Source organism: Pseudochaenichthys georgianus, chromosome 3 (assembly GCF_902827115.2).
Source record: "Pseudochaenichthys georgianus chromosome 3, fPseGeo1.2, whole genome shotgun sequence".
Classification (NCBI taxonomy): Eukaryota; Metazoa; Chordata; class Actinopteri; order Perciformes; family Channichthyidae; genus Pseudochaenichthys; species Pseudochaenichthys georgianus.
Window position 1 is genome coordinate 46,576,237 of NC_047505.1, and position 22,745 is coordinate 46,598,981.

The 22,745-nt window shown below is 42.2% G+C and overlaps 1 protein-coding gene across 4 annotated transcripts in view; it reads right to left on the bottom strand.

Moving 5' to 3' along the window:
* The window catches only part of cd276 (CD276 molecule), an 81,445-nt gene that overhangs the window by 25,859 nt on the left and 32,841 nt on the right, over nucleotides 1-22,745 (bottom strand). For all 4 annotated transcript variants that reach the window (XM_034076757.2, XM_034076746.2, XM_034076750.2 and 1 more), the window contains one exon: nucleotides 22,008-22,304. In XM_034076757.2, the coding sequence (XP_033932648.1) occupies nucleotides 22,008-22,304 (297 nt within the window). The remainder of the gene's footprint in view (nucleotides 1-22,007; nucleotides 22,305-22,745) is intronic.

A 22,745-nucleotide genomic window follows, 5' to 3' on the forward strand; every position in this document is an offset into this window, starting at 1 on the left:
TGTTTTCTTCAGAAATAGATTTGTCTCTAATGGCTCTGTTTACCTATCCTCTCTCCCCCCCTTCCCCTATTCCCCCGGTGCAAGGGGTGAGGATGGAGTGCTTTTGGCTGCAGTGTCGTTCGACTACAGCGCTCCACCGATAGGGGACACTTCCCTTCACACACGTTTCCTCCATACTGTCTAATATGTGGCACACATTAGAATACACATCAAAACAAGTGGAAAGTGTGTCTATAACTGACACGATAGAGAATGAAACAAGACAATTATAATTATCAATTTAAATGCCACACACTCACCCAGTTTCCTGTCTGTATTTACTTATTTTCACTTCTGCTGATGTCAACACTCAATGCTAATTGACAAGTAAACATAAAAAGAGATAGGGGCTAAAGTATGTAGCCTGTGAATACAATTACACTCTAGATTTACTACATCTTTTCATTTTGTTGTCATATAATTTACTCCCACATGAAGACTTGATGCAACTCTGGACATTTCAGCACATGCAGCATTTATTACTTTTGCTTTTATTAGATTCCGTATGTTGGATGCGTGTCAGTAAAACGGCACATGTTAACGTTGGCATTGTAGTACTGTCTGTGCGGCATGCAGTGGTTAAAGTGTGTTGCGACCATTTTCCATTATCCTTACCTATCGTCTTTTTGTGACATCACAAATCTAGGTATGATGTAGTCCTATAACATGCCCTGATAACATATAGAGGTCATATCCTTACTGAGAGATTTGGTTGGAGGACACAATTACAGGAACACCTGCCCCATATAAGGCATATCCAATATAGTAGCCTACTTAAAATGTTCAGGTTTTATTGAAACTATGTCTGCGAGGCATCGAGTCGACACTATTACAGATTTAGAGGCTATAAAATGTTGCTGTGGTATTGTTCTTTTATGTTGTACGTATAATGTGATGTGTTATTTGTCCATCCCTTGCAGCTTTTTGTTGTTGTTGAAATCTATCAAACTTATATTAAAAAAATAATATAGAATAAAAACGGGTAGCTACAAATGCACCTTCAATCCATGTTAGCAAAATGCATTACAGGTTATATTGACCACACCTGGCGCATCCTCCACTAATAGCTACTTTTTATAGGTGGTACTTCGCCGTAGGTTTTTCGTGTGTCATAATGTAGGAGGCCACAGCGGACTGCTATTGTAAAAATAGATATTTAATGGGGGCAGGCAAGAGTATGATAAAACACCACCTCCATACGGAGCCTGTAACACAGGGCACATCACTGGTGAGCAATGAGGCTCCCTTATTCTCTGGAAGACACTATAGGGGACTAGCGAGGGGCCAGCTTTGGTATTGTTTGGGCTTCAGTGAATGTGAGAGCCAGGATTTGCAGGCAGTTTTACAAGCCTGAGTGTTTTCTCTCCAGCACCTTTGGTGGAATAAAGTGCTCCTAAGACTCCCTTGCCTGTCATCTCGGTTCTGCAACGTGGAGACGATGGAGATCAAAGCTGCCTTCTCTTCAACTGTCAGCCCAGTTTTACCTGCCGAGAAGAACCCCAGCCTCTTAAGCTGTGACCAAAGGAGAATAATGTCCCTTGACGGAAAGATGGCTTCAGGCTAAAAAGAGCCTCGAGGCTCATTGTAGACAAGCTGGAGGGATGAGGAGGAAGAGAGGAAGAGTCAATTAGGTTTTTCTTTCATTGTCAAGATCAACAACCTGACCTTATCCTGCCTAGTTGTAAAGATAGAGGAAGAGAGAAGGGGGCCCTGTGAAGGAGCAGTGCTGATCAGAGAAGAGTGTCAGGGACCAGGGGCTAGCCCAGGGGTTGATCTGTGGCAGTGCCCGTCCAGCTGGAGGGCCTTTACAGCCCTGGAGACCAGAGAGGAGAAGCCAGGCCCGTGACTGGGAATAGGCTTATATATCTCTCGAACAATGGGTCACATGGCTGGGATAAAGACATTCATTCAGACAATACAGTAAGGCAGGGAAGAAGTGAATGAGATATAAAACTCAGTGAGACAAAACAGGAGCTCACGCTTAAATGATATTCACCCAACACTGGCGAGGTGATTGATGCATACTACCTCCGCGAGTGCAAGCAGGCTCGCCGACGCCGGTGATTTAAACTTCTTTATTCAGTGTCTGTGTAGCAGCGCCGATCTCGCAGGAAAGAGATTGGCAGAAACAATAACAACGTGCTAATGGAAAGAAGATGGCCTCGGTGTCAGAGGACATGGATTAGTCAGAATGAAAAACATGAGCATGAATATTAGGGTTACATTGAACAAATGACTCCAAATGCGTTGCCGCTTCAGTTTCAATTACCAGCCTTTTTTATCTACCTCAGAGGTGTTCATCAAAACCTCTGAACCCTTCCCTTTCCACCCCAGCATGGAAAGCTTGTGACCACACAGGCACACCAGCTGTTCATGCAGGGTTTCTAGGAAAGACATCTCCTCTCGGGGAGGGGATAAGAAGCTCACTTGTAGAGGGAACACTTGGCAAACAGAGATGGATGGCGACACAGTTTTGTCCTGTCAGCATCTTTGCTCTGAGGCTTCTCTCCTCTTTTTTGCATTTCAATAAATTGCTTTACAGCGAGATGCTACCTCACTGGCTTATTGTCATGCAGGGAGGCGATGCGCTCGTCTCCTGGACGAGCCAGCTCCCACTTACTTACACAATTTGTCTGACATTATTGCCCTTCCCTTGACGCCATGGGCTTGTGGCATACACGAGTGTATGATGTGCAGACGTGCACATTAAAACAGAGTAATGGCTCTGCATTTATAGGAAAAAAGTTTCTAACAGCCCTCTTTTTCCTCAGCAGGAGAAGTATAAAAGCCATCTGGTGGTGGTGAGGGGCATGGTGAAGGGTGAACAGGAGAGTAAGGTGAATGAGTTAGTGGGGGAGGGAAGGTGAGAGGGAGGGGGTCCATGCAGCCCGACAAGGTGGAATAAAACAAGCAAGTGAATATGTTTCAGGTTGTGGGTTCAAAAGCGAGCAGACATGGAGCGAGGGCTGCTCGATTATGGCAACAATTATAATCTCGATTATTTGGGTAAAAAATTGATAAATTACGATTTACTTTGAAAACATCCATTTATTGAAAACAAAAAAGGTGTAGTATGGTTTTAACAGTTGATTACCCTGCACTTTAAGTATAATTCAATTGAAAAACCAATAATTTCATTTGTTTTAAATAAATAATAATAGAAAAAAAAAATAATAATAGTTTTATTTCGATTATGTTGTTTTCATAATCGTTGCAAGCCAAAATCGTAATTGCGATTAAAATACGATGAATTGAGCAGCCCTACATGGAGCTGGTAACTAGGTGAATGCTGGACTGAGCTGGAATCACAATGAGGTTTTGTGTTATTAGACCTCTCTCCACCGATAAGCTGTCTCTCAGACATGGCAGGCTGATACTGACCTTTCTTCAGGAGAAAGTTGGCTCAAAGTCCAGAGACACTATAGTGAGGCGCTATGGATTCAGAATGAAGAGTTGGTTTTGTAGGTCACACTTTAATCAGATTCATCCATAGGTGAATATTTGCTGCCACCCAACGTGGACACACACTCCCTAGAGAGGCGACATTAAGAGAAACAGACTAAATGAGCTTAAGTTACTGAGGTATGGTCAATGCACCACATGGATCCCAATCATTGTGGCTTGCTCCAACAAAAGAAAATAGAGCTGATATTAGGGCTGCTCGGTTATGGCAAGAATCATAATCTCGATTATTTGGGTCAATAATTGTAATTGCGATTATTAAATGTGATTATTCATTGACTTTGAAAACATCCATGTATTGGAGAAAAAAATGTGAACAGTATGTTTTTAACAGTTGATTACCCTGAACTTTAAGTATAATTAAAAAAAAAAAAAAAAAAAAAAAAGTAATAATAAAGAAATAATCGTTTTATTTCGATTACGTTGTTTTCGTAATCGTTGCAAGCCATAATCCTAATCGCGATTAAAATACGATTAATTGAGCAGCCCTATATGTCTTCCATATCTACAGTCCTATGTTTTCATGTATCTGTTTTTTAAAGATGAATAAAGACTATTGCCCGACTCTTTCTTCTCGCTCATTGAAGTAATTGTTGGTCGTTATTTTTTGCAAGATGCATGCAAAGTGATTCGAACCAACAGTTCAATATGTGTGTGCATTTTTGTACACACGTAAATACCTAATATTTAAAAGACACTTGCACATACAGAGATAAGGTGACCGACATCAATGATTAATATGATACAATGTCATAGTGCCTTAAATACACCTCATTCAGGTAAACTCAATAACTGTGAGGAAGCTTTTTTTATACTTCAGTATACACCGAGGGCAACATATGACAGTCACTGATTTGAAGGGGAAGCACAGCGAAGTCCCAGGTATATTCAAAGGGATGATTTCAAGTGTTACTCAGATATGCCAGAGGCAAGGTTAGAGAGAGCTTTCTCATCTTTACAGTCGAAGGTAATCCCATACCCAGTAGACTGGCTAATTAACGGGATATACAGCTCAGAGCCAACTGCATGGTTGTCGTGTTAGCAAGGCGGAGGCTACGTTACAGGCAGAGAGGTGTAAGAATGTGTAATAGCTCTGTGCTGGAATATATATACAATGGCCTGGGGTAGAGGCAGTATAACCAGAATTAACTTCACACTGGTGGGGAGATGCTGTGATGTGGATTTGGCTACTCTATTTGTTCTGGTACAGAATGGATTTTAAATGTCACGTTGAATTGCATCACAAGCATAGGCTTTCTGCATATTTACCAGTGAGCATATCACTTCCCTTTTACACTAAAACAAACACACATTTGCATGCGAAGAAAAGGGCGGGTGAAGACATTGAATCAGACAGCTCGGAGCAAGTCATGAGGAAACATGTCAGCAAGTAAGCAAGGTTTGAAAATGGGCTGCTCACACAAGTAGCACTGGCACTGGTTTGAATAAAACACAAAGCATTGTCGAGTCCCTGTCCTAATGATGAGACAAGTTTGATGCGGAAGGACATGTCCATGGTGCATGAAACAGACGCAAGCAAACTATTTCACCCAAACCTAATATGAACTGTGTGTGTGAAAAAGTGAAACACACACACACACACACACACACACACACACACACACACACACACACACACACACACACACACACACACACACACACACACACACACACACACACACACACACACACACACACACACACACACACACACACACACACACACACACACACACACACACACACACACACAGCTGTGCAGTGTGATAAGCTCTTAATGTCCACCAGGTATGAAACTCCTCCAAAAACCGCTATAAACTATATTAATAGTTCATGATTATAATTTTAACTTCAGGTAATAAATTGTTATTATCAAGAGTCCGTCCTGAATTTGAATCTCGTTTCATTGGGATTATAATACAATAATATATACCACCATCAAAGATATGCTATGTTATAAATGTCATGTCATGCTGCCCAACCCTTTTCTGGGAGAGGGATAAAAGAGGGCGACAATATTGTCTCACAACCGGTCTGCCCACCTCGCCTGACACCGGCCGGGCTCACTCTCTTTCAACATCTCCCGTGTCCCTCCCAGCCCCACAGTCCACTGAGGCCTCAATTAAAAACTCCTCTGATGTCTCGTAACTGACAGAGACTCCATCACATCCACACATCCACACATCCCCCTCCACTGAGAGTGGCATTAAGATGTTGGAGAGTGGACTATTGATTTTCTCCTCTTTTTTTATTCGGGTTGCTCCAATTCTTCACTAGACCATCTTTGCGGTGCATGCAGAACTTGGCTGCAATACTCAGTTTACAACATTGTGTTGCGTCTACATATTTAATTAGCTTTAAAGCGAGAGCTGCCGCTGAGATGCTGAGGATGTGTCGGAGAGAATCACTCCTGACAGCTATCAGTACCAAAACAGACTAGTGGCTATGTTGCTAAAGCCAAGTAGAGGACTGAGAGCAGAGTGACAAGGACAACAAGCTATGAAAGGATTAAAGAGCCATTTAAATCAAAGCGTAAGCATTGATCCTGCTAAACAAACCTAAACTTAATTTGTAACCTGAGCTACATCTAGTTCCTCCTAAATCAGTGTTGATTTGGTTTATACCCATGGGGCATTGCAATAAGCTCTCCACACAACATTGACATATCATTATCACACAAGCCTTAATGGAAAACATGATGCAAATGAATACAGATTTACACATGCAGCAGATATAGAATAACATCAGCACACATTTGCAGTTGTGTTCATGGCCACCCAGCCGTCCAATATTTCTATATTAAGAAATATCTTGCTCCTAATGCTCACTATTATAGCTACTTAGCTACCCATATAAGTCTGCCATTAAGGGCTAGAAAAGTAGCCGATATTCTTTGGGGTTTTTCACTGAAACAGTGCACACATGAGAGCTGTAAGACTCAACAAAACATGACATTTGGGCTAACAAAAGCAAAACAAAACTAAAATGCTATGTAGAGCTGATGGTAACCGCATACTGTATGTTACGATCAATAATTGAATCCATTGCCGATATGAAATGACTAATTATTGCGGCTTTAATTGTGAATTTTGAATGTCCATGTTTGTACTAGTGTTTTCCCTTCTTAAAAATGTTTTTTAAATATTTTTGAGATTTGGTGGAGCAGGGTATACTTGTACTTGTACTAGTCCTTTATTAGAGATGTGTCTGTTGTTTGTGTTTGTTTTTAGTGTCAGGATGGAACCCTTGTATTTTTCTCTGCAAACAGAATCTACCTACGGGTACAAATAAATAACCTGAACCTGAACCTGAACCTGAACCTGAACCTGATCTTGATCCTGTGCCGTTATTTTACGAGTGCATGTTCACCCGCTGCTTGTGCGAAATGACCAGAGACAGTAAGTGATCAAGCGCACAGATAAAAGCATTAAAAGGGTCCATTACACATAGATTGCTCCAATGACACATAAAGACAAACAGAAAATAATATCCAGACCCTATGTGCTCCCAGAAAGCCATGCTTACACAATTCCTTTGTGCTCAATCCAATGGCTCATTGCACCAAGCATAAACTGCAGCTTGAAACTCTTTGCACTCAGTTGTGAAGTGCACACCTATTGCTGCAACAACTCCTGTGTTACATCAGTACACTGCAAAGTGGGTGAGAAATATCAACCAGAGTATAAACCTTAACATGACACTTATTGAATCCATTTAAGGGGTTACTTAAGTCCAGAAAACACCCAGAAGTTGCACCAGCTTTTGTAATAGTTTTCTCTTTCTTCCTTGTATCAGTGTGGGCACATTATACACGTCCACCTTGTTTACGGTTGATTGTGTCTGTATCTCGGCTGTTTCATGTGGAAAGGAACCATTTCTGCTTTCATGGTCGCATCTGAATACCAGACGACATGATATAAGATTAATATTCCTATATCATAGGAACTCAAGAACTATCCCAAACATTAAAGAGCTGCCTGGACTTCTTCAAAGAGCGCAAGTTCTTAGTATGCTTCTCCTTCTGTAGTATTACTAGGAGAATATATAATGACAGATTTTTTTTTAAAAGACATGTCTCTGTATGTCTTTGCCAAGGGCTCTCATTATAAAACAGCATTTCTCATTTTCTTCTGCTGGAGTCTTTGGTGGTTACTAGAGAGACAGATGAATACTCTCAAAGCACTCCAGCTAGGCCTCACTCAGACTTAGGAGCAGGTCAGCTAATTCCTGTCTCATCTCAAAATCAAACCTATTCACGTTATTGCAATGGACTTAACTTTACTTCAAATGCAAATTAATAGAAATAGGTCAGAGGTCAGGTATAGCTTTAGACAAACATCCTGAACACTGTTGGTGCTAATAGAAAAAGAATATCAGGTCCTTTGCCTTTTCCTAACCTATTGTCCTTGACTTCAGTGAAAAACAATGGGATATAGGTAAGACGTTAAGGAAAAGTCATCAGGAGTTAGGAGGCAGTGCTAAGAGAATCCGACTGCATCCAGAGATCACTGTTGGCAAGACATGGCTTAAGAAGGCAAATGCTTAATAAGCACCATAGCTTACATGATACGCGTGTGTTGGTCACGTTGGGATGTTTATCGTTGAACGGCAGAATGGTGCGTCACTTCAAATGGACGACATTTTATCCTTTCCTTTCGTAAAGGATGGTCCGGTGTATCCCATGCTAGAGGACATGTTACAATCATGACATTTCAGTTATTCTTTGTTGTTGGTTACAGAGAGAAACAGTAGTACAGTCTCGATACAATACACATTGCATTCAACCAGCATTACCTCAATACTCCTCTTTTTGTTTTTGAGAACTTGCTTGTATCGAACATTAGAACAGGTGAATAGTTTCTTATAAACCATTAGTTAGAGAAAAATGCATTGAATACAAATTAAAAAACATTGTTCAAAGAAAAGGCAGCACCCTACCCCATCAGTGCAGTTTGGTCAGGAGTTTCGTTTTCCAATCCTTATTTTGTCTTTTCCATACATGTGACCCATTTTGACCAAATCTTTGTGAATGTATCCATTTGTAAATTAAGTGAAAAGGTGATTTTTTTCCATTAAATATATGTCATTGATTGTGTTTACCCATTCTTCTACAGTGGAATCAAGCAGCTCTTATATCATCTAGAGAATTCACCGCCCTAAACATGGCTGCCACTTTGGTACTTCTGGGTCATTTCACCACGTTAGGACACTTCTAAGAAAATACTTTTCTACCACAACCGGAGTCTTATTTGAGGACATTTCTCAGGACAGAACGTTACAGGCAAAAGGCTTTCCCTATAATCCCTCTTCTGTTCGGTGACACAGTCAAGATTAGCATTTCTTTTTTAAAGTATTGTGCATGTTGTAGGGTGGAAATATCAAGTATGCATAGCTTACAGTTTTTTAACCACAATGAAAACACTATGTTTATAGCGTACAATAGCAATGTGCAATACTTTTATTGTATCTAAATTACTAGTATGGTCTAATTATTACCCTTATTTTATATGTAGCTGGATGGACATTTCTGGATTACCCTTTATTGCAAGCTTACATAAATGACTGCTACTGGAAGAAAGTACTGAGATCAATTATCAAAAGATCCAAAATAGACGTTTCCTAGATACAAGGCTTTTAAAAGCTGACATATATTTCCAACGTCACTTAGCTCAAGAGGATCAATAAATATAATACCTCTTAAAAAATCTAGTCATTTATCGAGATTAAATCATAACAGTTGCCTATCTCACTTTTGATTGATTGTGTTTGAAGTTCTTCTGAAGTACCTAGCAAACCAAAAACACCACTCACACAAGGAGAAGTATCATTATTTATTGCAGAAAGTACATTAAAATGTAACATTTGCATTCTTTTTTTTATTGCAGTCATTTAACAAAGCAGAAAGCTACTTGGAGCCGTGCTTTGACAGTGTTTGTAGATGAGTCCCGAACAATGCCTCTAAGCTGCTCCAAAATCACTGTCAAGTGCAGCTTCTCATGGCTTATTGCTTAAATATACTTTGTCTCCTTCCAGCACTTTTAAAATATTATATCTTGGACAGACTGAAAAAATTACTCTGTAAATCTCTCCCTCTGTGGAACATAGCTAATCACAGTCCCACAACTTGTGTGTAGTTAAGTCATTTAGCCTGAGAAAATGCTCAGCCGCCGGCTAAGAAAGGAGTTAGAAACAATATGTTCAAACCAATGTCCCACAAGGGTAGCAGTTTCTAAGAAACTAATACATTATGACAAAAACAAGGCTAGCTAATGCAGGAATAAGGACCTTTATTCTCTTATACGACCATGCCATAAAATATCTACACCGAGGGCTTAGAGCAGGGGTGTCAAACTCAAATACACAGTGGGCCAAAATTAAAACATCGGTACTAGTCGAGGACCGGACTGGTTAAATGTTTATTGCAAAACGTATTGAAATGAACTTATTGCACATATTAAACCTGGAACTAACAAAGCTTAAATCCTTGCCTATAAAAACAGCATTAAATAATCAGTTGCATTCATTTCTTATGGCTCTATCTGCAGCTTTTCCCGAGTCATTTCTTATGAGTACATTTCTCCACAGGCCGACAGCTTCAACAAAACTATTTCCCTCAAAGAGAAAACCAAACATGCCCTGTTGTCGTGAGAGAAAAAGTGCAGAAGGAAACATCCATGTAAACTCAGTGTGCTGCTCTGTGATGCTAGTTCAAGCAGATACTTGGCTTCTCATCTTGGGTGCAAGTTCATCAATGTTTGGGCTTAGGCTCTGAGCTGAGGAGATCCTCAGGATTGAGTGAAAGTGTGCGTGCAATATACCGGCGGGCCAGATCTAATAATAATTAAAAATTATCCTGCGGGCTGAAATTAAATCCACCACGGGCCTGATTTGGCCCCCGGGCCTTGAGTTTGACACATGTGGCTTAGAGTGACGTTAGAGCATTGTGAAAATAGAGTCTAAGGGAAGTGCAAAGCAAAAGATGAACTTTACATTGATCAACTTTTAAGCATCTTAAATTGATAAAAAGAATACATTTGATAGGCTTCTAGATAAATACAGAAAAAGGCAAACAACGTAACAAGAAAGGATGTAAAAGAGGGTGGATAATGGATTTGAATGTGTGTATGTTAACAAGGCAGAAATAATGTAAAAGGCTGCAGGCTACTGTTTAGCTGTCCTTGAGCGAGGCATTAACCCCTAAATCTCTCCTGTGGAGCTGCGGAGTGTGTGTGTGTGTGTGTGTGTGTGTGTGTGTGTGTGTGTGTGTGTGTGTGTGTGTGTGTGTGTGTGTGTGTGTGTGTGTGTGTGTGTGTGTGTGTGTGTGTGTATGTGTGTGTGTGTGTGTGTGTGTGTGTGTGTGTGTGTGTGTGTGTGTGTGTATGTGTGTGTGTGTGTGTGTGTGTGTGTGTGTGTGTGTGTGTGTGTGTGTGTGTGTGTGTGTGTGTGTGTGTGTGTGTTTGTGTGTGTGGTGTGTGTGTGTGTGTGTGTGTGTGTGTGTGTGTGTGTGTGTGTGTGTGTGTGTGTGTGTGTGTGTGTGATTGAGGCCACCTCTATAACCAGCATGCTATGAATGCATTTTATTGGTAAATAAAAACTAAAATGACTATCACAAAGGCCATCTCTTCAAGACAATTTTCTTCCAACAGAACAATTGCAAACCACAGCCACAAGTTTCCAAACAGGATGATTGGCAGCCGCTTTAAACTGGTCCCAGCGTAGGTGCGGGATTTTATTATATTAATACAGGTAAACAAATAACTGGTTATAATGTGCTTTACACTTTCACTGTCCAATCTACTTCACACACAGAAGCCAATAAGTAAGTCACATCTACTGCATGTGATGGTCCAACTCCCCAAGCTTACATACACCAGAACGGGTGATCAGTAAAACACCCAGCAATTATTTCCTGACTCTCCACACTTTGCTTTTTTTAGATACACAATAGACCTCTATAGCCCCCACTGCGCTGGAATGACAAGTAGACCTTGAAGCTCAGATAAAAAGGAGTGTTCTCCCTTTTCTCTTTCCTTTTTATCATATTTTGACAGCATTATGATATACACTATCGCCATCTTTGAAGCTGTCTTGCTTTAAAATGTACAATAAATAGCACGAAAATACCGGGAGACACATTATTTAAGACATTCTTTTATATCAATGGCAGATTTACAATGTACAGGATTACAACTTGAATCCTATTTTTCTCTGTAACCTTGACAGCTTCTTTTTCCTGCTTAAGGCAAGGCAAGGCAAGGCAAGTTTATTTATATAGCACTTTTCAACACAAGGCAATTCAACGTGCTTTACAACAAATGAAAGACATTAAGAAAATGGCATCTAAAATCAATCATTAAAAAGAAAAGCTAATAAAATATTATTAACCCATCACTGTACCCTGTATGCAAGGGCTGGTTTGCTTTCACTAACTGTACGGAGGCTCAGTCACTGGTACATTTTTATATACAAAGCCATGTTAGGGAAACTTCCATCTTATATCTGCTCCCTGATCTCACGGAGAATTGTAAGTGGCTACTGCCTGAGATCGAATGCTGTGGTTTTATTAAATGTGCCAACTGCTAGGACTGTCTTAGGGAAGACAGCTTTTAGATGCGCAGCTCCTCTGTCTTGGAATAGTCTGCAAATTAAATGGAAACTGAGCAATCCGGTGCCACTAAATGTTTTTAAAGCTCGGTTGGATGCTACTCAATCAGAAGCTATTGGTACCTGTTTATGTGGATAATTATGTAAATGAGGCTGTACTATGATGTCCTTTTGTTGTTCTGTTTATGTTTTTTATGTTTCATGTGGAACTACTTGAACAGGTCTCCCTTGGAAAAGAGATCAATGATCTCAATGGGATTTTATCTGTATAAATAAAGGTTGAAATGAAATGAAATGAATTAAACATTAAAAGAAAAAATACAAGGATAAAAGTTACAGTGCAGTCTAAGATATGAATAGTTCAATTAAAAGCAGCGACAAAAAGAAAAGTCTTCAGCCTGGATTTAAAAGTAGTCAGAGTTGCAGCGGACCTGCAGGTTTCTGGGAGTTTGTTCCAGATGTTTGGAGCATAATAACTGAACGCTGCTTCTCCATGATTAGTTCTGACTCTGGGGACAGAAAGCTGACCAGTCCCTGAAGACCTGAGAGATCTGGATGGTTCATCATTTAGCAGGAGGTCAGAAATGTATTTTGGGCCTAAACCATTCAGTGCTTTATAAACCAGCAGCAGTATTTAGAAATCTATTCTTTGACACACAGGAAGCCAGTGTGAAGACTTCAGAACAGGAGCGATGTGATCCACTTTCTTAGTGTTAGTGAGGACTCGAGCAGCGGCGTTCTGAATCAGCTGCAGCTTCCTAATAGATACTAAGAGTACCGGCACTAATTCTTCTCGTCTTACACAATACAAAACAGGACACTTTCATCTCTGGGTGCAAGTCATCACTCTGCTGAAGCAGCACATCTTTCAAAACTATGACCAGTTACATCACGGCGCACACAATGTCATCACTTAATGTCACGTGGCCTTACCACGCAGTGACATATTGGAATCCAAGGACATCAGTCTATCTGTATGCCTGTGTGTCTCATTTAGCAGGTGTATACATTTGATTTGTGGGGTGCCAACTTAGATGTATCAATGAGAATTAGACATCAAGTGCATTTTACATTGTGCAAACATGCGTAATGCATCAGTGTGTCTTTGACTTTTGGGGAAATGGGCTTTTTTGATGTTGACAAATCTTACTTTAAACCACATGTAAAGTGTCTGCAAACCTCTTCAATTCATTCCATTTCTACTTCTTTTCAAACTTCAGCTTGGTTGAACTAAATGTCTTGGTTCGACAACACAGCCATAGTAATCAGAGAAACTCTTAGCAGTGTAACCCTGGATTGCTCCCCTCTAACAACCACATCAGGAAAACGACCCCGACATTACAAACGGCATCACTCTTCATCTGCTCGAGTAAGTGGGTGAAAGCGTCGAGACGGATACATTATAGATATGACAGACTCTTGCGGTGTGGGTCACTGAGCTGTCTCGGCTGTTGACAGAGAGTTGCACTCGCAGCGGCAACACACACTGAGAGCGCATGTGATGGAATTAAACACGGTTGACAATATTAATAAGGTAAGAGGAGCGACTTTGTTTCCTTGTGGACAGTTTGTCTGTAATGAGCTGCAAGTTGTCAGGCTCTTGGGAGGAAGGCGTTGATACAGAGTCCGAGCCAGCGGGAAGATGTTAATGCAACCTGAAGGGGGTGTGAGTCATATTCAACCGCTGTCCATCGGAGCTGGTATCATAAGGTGCACGGCCGCGGCATGGCTTAATCACAGTCATTACCGTGATAGTTGACACTGGGGTTGAAATAAGGGCTCTATAATAAGAGTGTTTCTTATCGCACAGTGAGTCAGGGGGTGCTTACGTATTTCAAGTCAAGCTGTCAGCACCGGAGGGGTGGGGGGGGGGGTGGGGTGACTCGAGCACCACGCATGCTTGAAACTCCTCTCCTCTGGGACACAGCCACACTCAGTCCGTTCTTAACTTCCATTTCACACTTGGTAATCAATTACTGGTCTCGAGGGCTATCGAAGAAAAGAGCTACCTATCCTGAGAATAAGCTAAATCTCTCAACGCCTCCTAATTGAAAACACATTATATCACTAGACAATGCTCTTTGTGTAGCCAGACACTAATTTGGACTGCACAGAACAAAGCAATTTACTGAGGTTGCAAACATCCTTTGTGGGACAATAATTCACGGCGTTATCAGGTGCAGGGTTTAAACATCAAATAAACAGGCTGAATAACTAAATAAGCACACTTTGAAGGTGTGCCCAGCCGTTTGTCGGTGGCTATTCTCCCAGTGACTCTGAAAAGCTGAAACTAATATGATTTCATATCGCGAAGCCAAGACTGATGCCAGACCTCCCGAAACCAATCCCTCTTACAGGATTTAGCGGGAGCTATGTGAAATGTACACCGCAGGGCCCTACCGGTCCCGATGATAGTCCGAGCTGTGAGTCCAAATCAAAATGAACCCGATCAGTAACAAAAGAGGGCTTTTGTGCGTTTACTGCCATCATAAATACAGTGTTCTGAAAAGGAAAAGCCAGTGAGAACAGAGAGAGGCAGGTTTCCAGCGGGCGGGGGACTAGCGTTACGATGTCAGAGTGCTGTTTGTGAGAGAACAGCAGGGGAAGATCACACCGCCGTGATCTGATGGTCCTGGAACAAAGATGGCATCCTGTCTTTGTTCAGAGGCATGTTGGCGTCAGGAAAGAAGAATAAACCCCAGGTGTGTGTATGTGATAGACACACACAACGTGTCCATATCTACACACACACACACACACACACACACACACACACACACACACACACACACACACACACACACACACACACACACACACACACACACACACACACCACACACACACACACACACACACACACACACACACACACACACACACACACACACACACACACACACACACACACACACCACACACACACACACACACACACACACACACACACACACATTCTGATGACCTTACAGAAGCTCATCATCCAGCAAGATATACTACAGCACTTGAGTGTGGCAGTGAGAAGCGTTTTGACACCAAAAAGCCTTTCATGCTAAGAAGTCAACAAGGTGGCAGAGAGAGGGGACTAGAAAGGCAGGAAGGGAAAATATATCCCAGCACAAAAGAGAGGAGCTCATTTGATCGTTCTGATTGTACCGTTCTGAAAGAGTGGCACACAGACCAGAAAGTGCCCACAACTCAATCCAAGCCTAACAATCCCTCAGAAGCGCTAACACTAAGACTGGGAGCATGACAAATAACATTGGCAGGGCCATAACACGAGGATAAAATGTCCTATAGTGAAGGCCCAGAAGAGAACATTCAAACTTCAGAGCACTGACAGCGGCAAGTGGCCCGAGTTAATAATCCTGATAGGAATTGATGTGCTTACAATGGTGCCATGGCTGCCTACCTGGATTTATTTTAGATTGCCTGCATTACTTCATCTGCCTATTCGGGAGTGTTCCCTGGCTGGGCCCCGGATAAGACAGAGCATGCATTCAGCGAGCGAAAGAAGGCCTGTTTGTGAACTGGACGCTAATTAATACAGCGCTCTGTCGGGAAAGTTGCCTGCTTGCTGCTCCTCGGACAACAGATTCATTCATACTGCTGTTTTCTGCTTCCCCCAAAGCCTCTGTTAATTGCATTTAAATTAGACCTTGTTCGGTCGAGAAAAAGGAGCAGCATGGGTTGTTATAGAAGCTGGAAGCAAAACAAACATATGGGGGCATATATTACCCAGAAGTTGATTTACAGAGATTTTGAAAGGAGTTCCTTTTAGAGAAAGGTGCAAACATGCTTGTACAATATTTCACGAATAATTGCAATTACTGCAATTTCCCCCCAACAGTTACTCTAATGAGAGAACATTTCAACAAGTAGATCTCTGCATCTTTCTGTTTGGCCCCTTGGCAATGCTCGCACAGCAATGCTTTTAATCCAATGTTTGAACATGCCGCACGGAGAAAAATAATGAACATGACGGTATTCAGAGAAAACACCCATTGAGGGACGTCTTACAAACAATAGAGGAATGAGCGCTTCACGGCTGGCGCAAGCGTGGCAGGTGGCCATTAAATGGCAAAGTGATGTCAGGATCAAGCTAACTGTCTGAAAACACAACAGTCAGGAACATTGGGAGAGAAACCTAACTGGCAGACAAACAATGAAGAAAACCCCGCTAAGTGGTTTCAAGAATGCTCTCAGTATTACCGACCATCGGTTTTCGATTCCATCTCCACAGCAAAGGTCAATTTTTAAATAGCAATTAAAGATGTTTTTAACCTTGGTTTGCCCAGCGAAGGTTGCTTTAGCATGCACATGCTCATACAGTAACACACAGTCTCCTCGGGGAAATGTGCCGTATAGAAGACAGTGCTGTAGCAGGAGAAGAATACGTCACCTTAGAAAAGACTCTGGAGGAAACGGAATGGATCTGGGGACAAGTTAGAATGTGGTCTATAAGACATGAATGGAAACGTACAGAGAGGTGCTCAGTGACCAGGCTCCATGTGTATTCCTGCACAAGGGAACATGGAACAAGCCATTATGTCTTTTTCCTGCCCATTGGCCTTTGATGAAGTTGAGATGGGAAACCTAGACTCACGAGAGATTGGTATTACTATTGGAATTTTCAAATCACAAATAGGGGATGGTGTGAAATTTCAACAAGCGTGTTCACTCTCTACCTCCCCCCATCTCTGCGTTTCCATATCGGTTTTTTAATTAAATGTGGCAGAAAAGAGTCCATGAGGGTTGGATAAAAAAAAAAAACATTTACGAAAAAATGTGATACCAATTTCATCCAGTTATAAGGCAAACCAACAGCATTTAACATTTGCAGATATATTCTACATTAACAGGGTGTATGCAGGAATCCTGAAGTCAATACGTTTTAAGACCTTTTTTAAAGACCCTTTCCACACATTTTAAGACCTCATCGCCACTTCCAGTTCTAACCGGTTACACACTTTACCTCACATTCACTATATACAGTATTGATTGTCCTTCCTCCTGATCTTCCAACCATTTGGACGCAAACTTGCATTTCCCCATAACGATGTTGTTTAACAACCGGCGTAAACGGGCCTTCGTGCTATCAAGCAGTGAGCGTGCGATGTCCGGTTCAGATGACGTCAAACCCAACGGGATGCCATAAATAAACTACACAGAATCACACTACACACCTACGCCATGATTACATTCAGGCATACTGGAGAATACAACCTCTTTGGACAATTCATATACTTATTGAAAACAAGCTACAACATGTAATACCTCGGAAAATACCGTTTAATAGCCTTAATTTTCGCTAAATTGATTTATCAACTTTTAATACTTTTTAAGACCCCGCGGATCTGATTAAGTTTCATTCATGTATTTTATTCAACACCTAATCTATGCCGTTGACAAGCTCCTGCTGACCTAAGAGAGGGTCTATTATCAGTCTTTATTTCATGGGTCCACTAGAAATTATTTAGCAAAATCTCAAAAGGCCAACAGTTTTCGTCCTCTGTAATAAAATATAGAAAAACATACTATAAGGAGTAAAAACGACATGACATTTGAATGTGTAAGGAAACCAAGGGATGAAAAGTAAGCCACACTAACACAGAAGAAGCGAGCCAAAGCCACACAGACAGGACGGGGACTGGGAAGGAAATCTGGGATCCTCTTTCTGTGAAGCAACAGTGCTAATCGCTGAGCCACTGTGATGCCAAGAGAAAAGCCACAGAATGCCAGATAGATAGTAAAATTCAGCAAAAAGCCATTCCACACCATGTGGGGTGATCTCCCTCCCCTTCAGCGAGTCCATCTCCCGCCTGTCAGGCCGTAGTGCCACAACTCCGAGCTCGGCAAGCGTTTTCGTCTCCATCTTACTTTCTGTCACCCACTTCTCACCCCTCCTAACCCTAACCTCCCAGCTCCCTCTCTCTATCTCCCTGCCTCATCTCTCTGTCTCCTTCCTTTCCTCGCTCTATATATCTCCATCCGCACACTGCTCACTGTAAATGCTGTGCCAGCAGAGAGATGCCGGGGAAATGGCGCCATCCTCATTGAGAGAGCGAGCAGACGGAGTGGGGGTGGCGCTGGAGGGGGTGTTCAGTGACAGGCCCTGAAACCCGGCCATCAGACAACACTGCAGTAATCACCCAGCTCCAGTAGATGGGATACACTGCTAAAGCTCCACATTCAGAAAAGGATGAGTAAAAAAAATGATTGGATATGGACTCTTGATCCCCCCCAAACTCCAAGTACATTGTTCTTTTTTTCAGTAGAACAAAGTGGACAGAATAGGCTGGAAATGTGAGACAGTGGAAAGCATCAAGACAGGTGGAGGAGGAAGAGGAGGAGGAGGAGGAGGAGGAGGAGGAGGAGGAGGAGGAGGAGGAGGAGGAGGAGGAGGAGGAGAGAAAGAAGGGCGGGTTGGTAGACACGTATGCTTGCCAGCAAAGCACACAGGCCACGGTTCATTTGAGGTCTGAAGCTGTTCTTTTCCATCATTCAACTATTCATTAATACCAGCTGTTCCTTAGAGTCTGCCTGCAGCTAAGCTTTGCTGCAGCATCTATCAATATCCCAGCAAAACACAAAAACACTTCCTGTGTCAGAGCGTGGCTTAAACTGAGCAATGAACACATGAAGGCATTGAGATGTTATACAAATACACAGGTCACATGTACAAACATAACCGTCCCTTAGATGCATGGTAGTGTGCTTGTTGGTGGCAGTCTTCATGGCGAGGTAGTTCAATTGGCGGTGACTATAAAAGAGGTTAGAAGGACATGGATGACTTCACACAGACTCTGCTGCGCTCAGTGTGAGTAAAGGGTTCATTTTCTCAACATTAACCTTGTCAGACTCGTGTTCTGCCTGGGGGAGGGTTGTATTACTATTGCAATTTTTCAATCACAAATTGGGGAGAGTGTGAAATTTCCACATGCTTCTTCACTCTCAACGTCCCCCCATCCCTGCGTCTCTCTATTTTTACTCATTTCTTATTGGTTTTTTTCACTCTCATAGTCCATTTAGAATTGTAAGCATATTTCCCCCATTCTCACAATAGGCTTCTCCACTTCCTGAGTGCAGTGTGTGATGTGCTGTGCCCGTAAGTGTATGCAGCAAGCAAGTGTGTTCTCTATATCAACTGGAGCTCGGCACAATACACACTCCGCTACTCCAGCAGAAGAGTTTTTGCTGGGTCAAAATTAATTACAGAAGCTGTTAAGCACACACCAGCTGCAGTAAACAAATGCAAATGCATTTTCTCTCCAAACAAACCCCCGTCTTTCGCGGCACATAACAAACTGTAAATCTTTGGTGTGTTTACCAGCAACTCGGGCCATCAATGAGCTCTGCTGGCGCTCCGACAGAGACGTTCCTCTTTTTCATGTAAATCGTGGTCACGAATGTTTTAATTGAAGGTTATCCTGTTTATTTGTGGATTTCTGTCCCCTTTAAATGTGTAACTCATCACACGATAGATGGAGAGCCTTACTCTTTGGCCTGAAGTCTAGATTTCAGTCTGTTTTTCATCTTGGTACTTTCTTTGACTGCCATCGTTCAAACTGATTCCTTTTTTTAAGTAAGAGGAACAGCAGGACCATGACACATATTAAACGATTAAGACAATCAAAGCCTATATAAACGGCTCTAATATTGACTATTAGCACTGCAACTAGTTACTTTTCACTATAAATTGCCTTCAAATTGAGAACATTGTTTAATTTTCCCACTGTCAAAAGTGACATCTTCAAATGTCAGCTTTTGTCTGACCAACTGGTTATATTCCAAAGATACTCATGTGTGACAAATGCATCGATTCCCTATATTTAAGAAGGCAGAAACAGAGAATATTTGCCCTATTTAATAGAATAATCAACTGATCATTGCAACTTTATCTGTCTCCTTTAAATGCCAAATGGTGGGCAAGTGTCTCCCACTGGAATAATCGGTGAATGAATGAACAACTCTTAACGCAAATGTCAACAACCCGTCTGTCTTCTTTATTATGATCTCCATTAGCTTAAAAAAATGCATCAATTAAAAAAGCATTGGAACTCATCTCATCATCACACAAGTTGAGCATGTTCATATCATTATTTTATTCATTTGCCCATGACATGTTTCAAATAAATGTTTATATCATACCCAAAGTCCACGATGCAATTGCATCAGAATTACGATCCGGCCTATATAAAAGCCATTTAAGTGAATGTGATAAGACAATGCAAGTGTTTCTTAATCAAATAAAACAGAAAAGTTTCTGAAGTTTGAAATAAACTACGTGGTTACCGCATCTGCCATTTTTTAAAAGAGAATGCTTCCAATCCATCACTCACAAAGAATGTGGACTCTTGTCGTTTCCCTTGAGTGTTATAACCACTAAAAGCAATTGTCACACTGGCTTTGAAGAGTTGTACGGGAGAATGGCTGTTATCCACATGGCACAGCAGGGCGCCCATACCGTGCTGACAAGTAGACTTAACTGTTTATTGTTACTTTTATTCCAAAGACAGATGACAGACAGTGGACTATGATGACACTATTGCATCCCTGAAGACCAAGCATTTATGTCGTGCACTGAGAAGCCATCCAATAGTAAGATGATGTCATTCTGGTGTATAACTGAGAGCTTCTGCTATGCCACTGATCTCCATCAGGGGACTTTTTATTTGGAATTAAATGTTGGGCTGAAAAGGTATGGAAGAATATCATGCTACTCTAACAGAGAGACGTGTGTACCGACAACCTGAACACACAATAACTCAAGCATTGGCCGTGTAAAAGGATTACATATTTTTCTATTTCAACCAAACCCGAAGTAGTACAACCATCGGGCAGGATCAAAGGGTAATAGCAGCCCCGGACCATTTTACCAGTCACCCTAATGTCATATTTCATTCCTACCATGTGTTTAATACCTGTCCACTGCCCCAATGGTCCCTCTGGTTAGCTTTGCTGTCTTGAAAGAGGCCAACCAAACTTTTAGAAAAGGCCACCCTGCTTCAGTCGCCCTAAAAACCGGCCCTGCCAATCGGCCATCACGTCTTCAGACAGCACAGTCATTTCCCAGCCCAGTGGAGCAGCACTCCCTGACCTCTGCCTCGACCTCCGCCTCAACAGTCCGAGCTCCAACACCAGCTCCAGCCCAGAGAGCCGGCTCAGGCTACCTCTACTTATTTATGAGCCATTTCACACAGGGCTGCTCCCATTAGAGCCCCAGCCTTGGCCCACCTTACACGCCACTCTCCTTGCACTTAACACATATAGTACAGCAGCAGGGCCAGGGGGACATGGGCTGTGGCTGAAGATGGTTTGCGGGATTCAGGGGACCATTAGACCCATTACATGGTATTGTCACACCAAGTTCAAGATTAGAAACAGGGACATGAATCTACTTCCTGGTTAGCTAACACTTGCAATAAGCTGGTAAGAGACCGATCTTTCCCCCTAGCACAATTTTTGTATTACCCAAATTGCCTTTTGAAATATGTAATGAATAGCTATGTGACTGTCCCCCGGGAAATGATCACCCACTGATCTCACTTACCGATGCAAGAGAACTGATGGGTTATGCTCATTGAACTATAATTGGACATTTCATTATTTCTAATTCCTTTCTTTGGAGTGGAACCGTAACTGAAACAGAGAGACTGAGAAGGACAAAGACAGTCTCTCCATAGCATAACATTTGATTGATGGATTGATTCACATAAGCATAGCAGACTATAATAAGAAACTATGTCTGAAAGTGAGATTAGTCTGAGCTGGTAACACTCAAACGCGGCAGGAAGCCAGTGAATATTGTTTACGTTGCACCAGAACGGAGTTGACATTGTTGACTGAAATGCCTGGAAGTTATTTATAGAGAAAGGGAGATGAAAACCCACACCCACCTGTGATTGTGACAAAGGCGTAGCCCTCCTCGCCCAGCAGTGGATTGATCAGTCCGCAGCTGTAGGTGCTGTTGGGCTCCAGCACTACGGTCAGCACGCTGGTCATCGTGAACAACCCTTTCTCATTGGCCACCAGGGAAGTGGTGATATTGTCCGTCAAGTTGCGCCCGCCTCCATCCTGCCATATCACGCCTGCTTCAGGATACCCACCATAGGCCACGCAAGTTAGTGCCAACTCATCACCTGGCCGCAGGTTGGTTTCAGACTCCAACGTCACTACAGGCTTGGAGTAAGGGGCTGAAAAGGGTAAGCGATAGAGGAGGAAAGGGTTGGATGGGGGAGACAAAGAGGTATGTGGGGGGTAAAGATGGAGAGGGGGAAAAGGAGAAGCAGACACATAGTGCATTTAGTTAGATTCTCTGCAGTGAGAGTCACCCTGGGAACTGTTTGACATGATTCCCATTAAATTCTTAATTATATTTAGGGAGCTTAGCATAACACAGTGCTTAAGATCCGACAGACACAGAGAGCATCTGTGGCACATCCGGATGCTGCATCCCCACACTCTCAACGTCGTCACTTTCTCTAGAGACCCAAAGCTCTGAGACACTTTCAGAAAGGGAATACGGTGCAAGCCTGGGGGGCAGAGGTGGGCAGGCCTAGGAGAAAAGTGGCAGGCGCAGAAATGTAAAACGACTCATGGAAAAGAGCGAAGGGGTGTGTAGGTGAGGGGTTAGT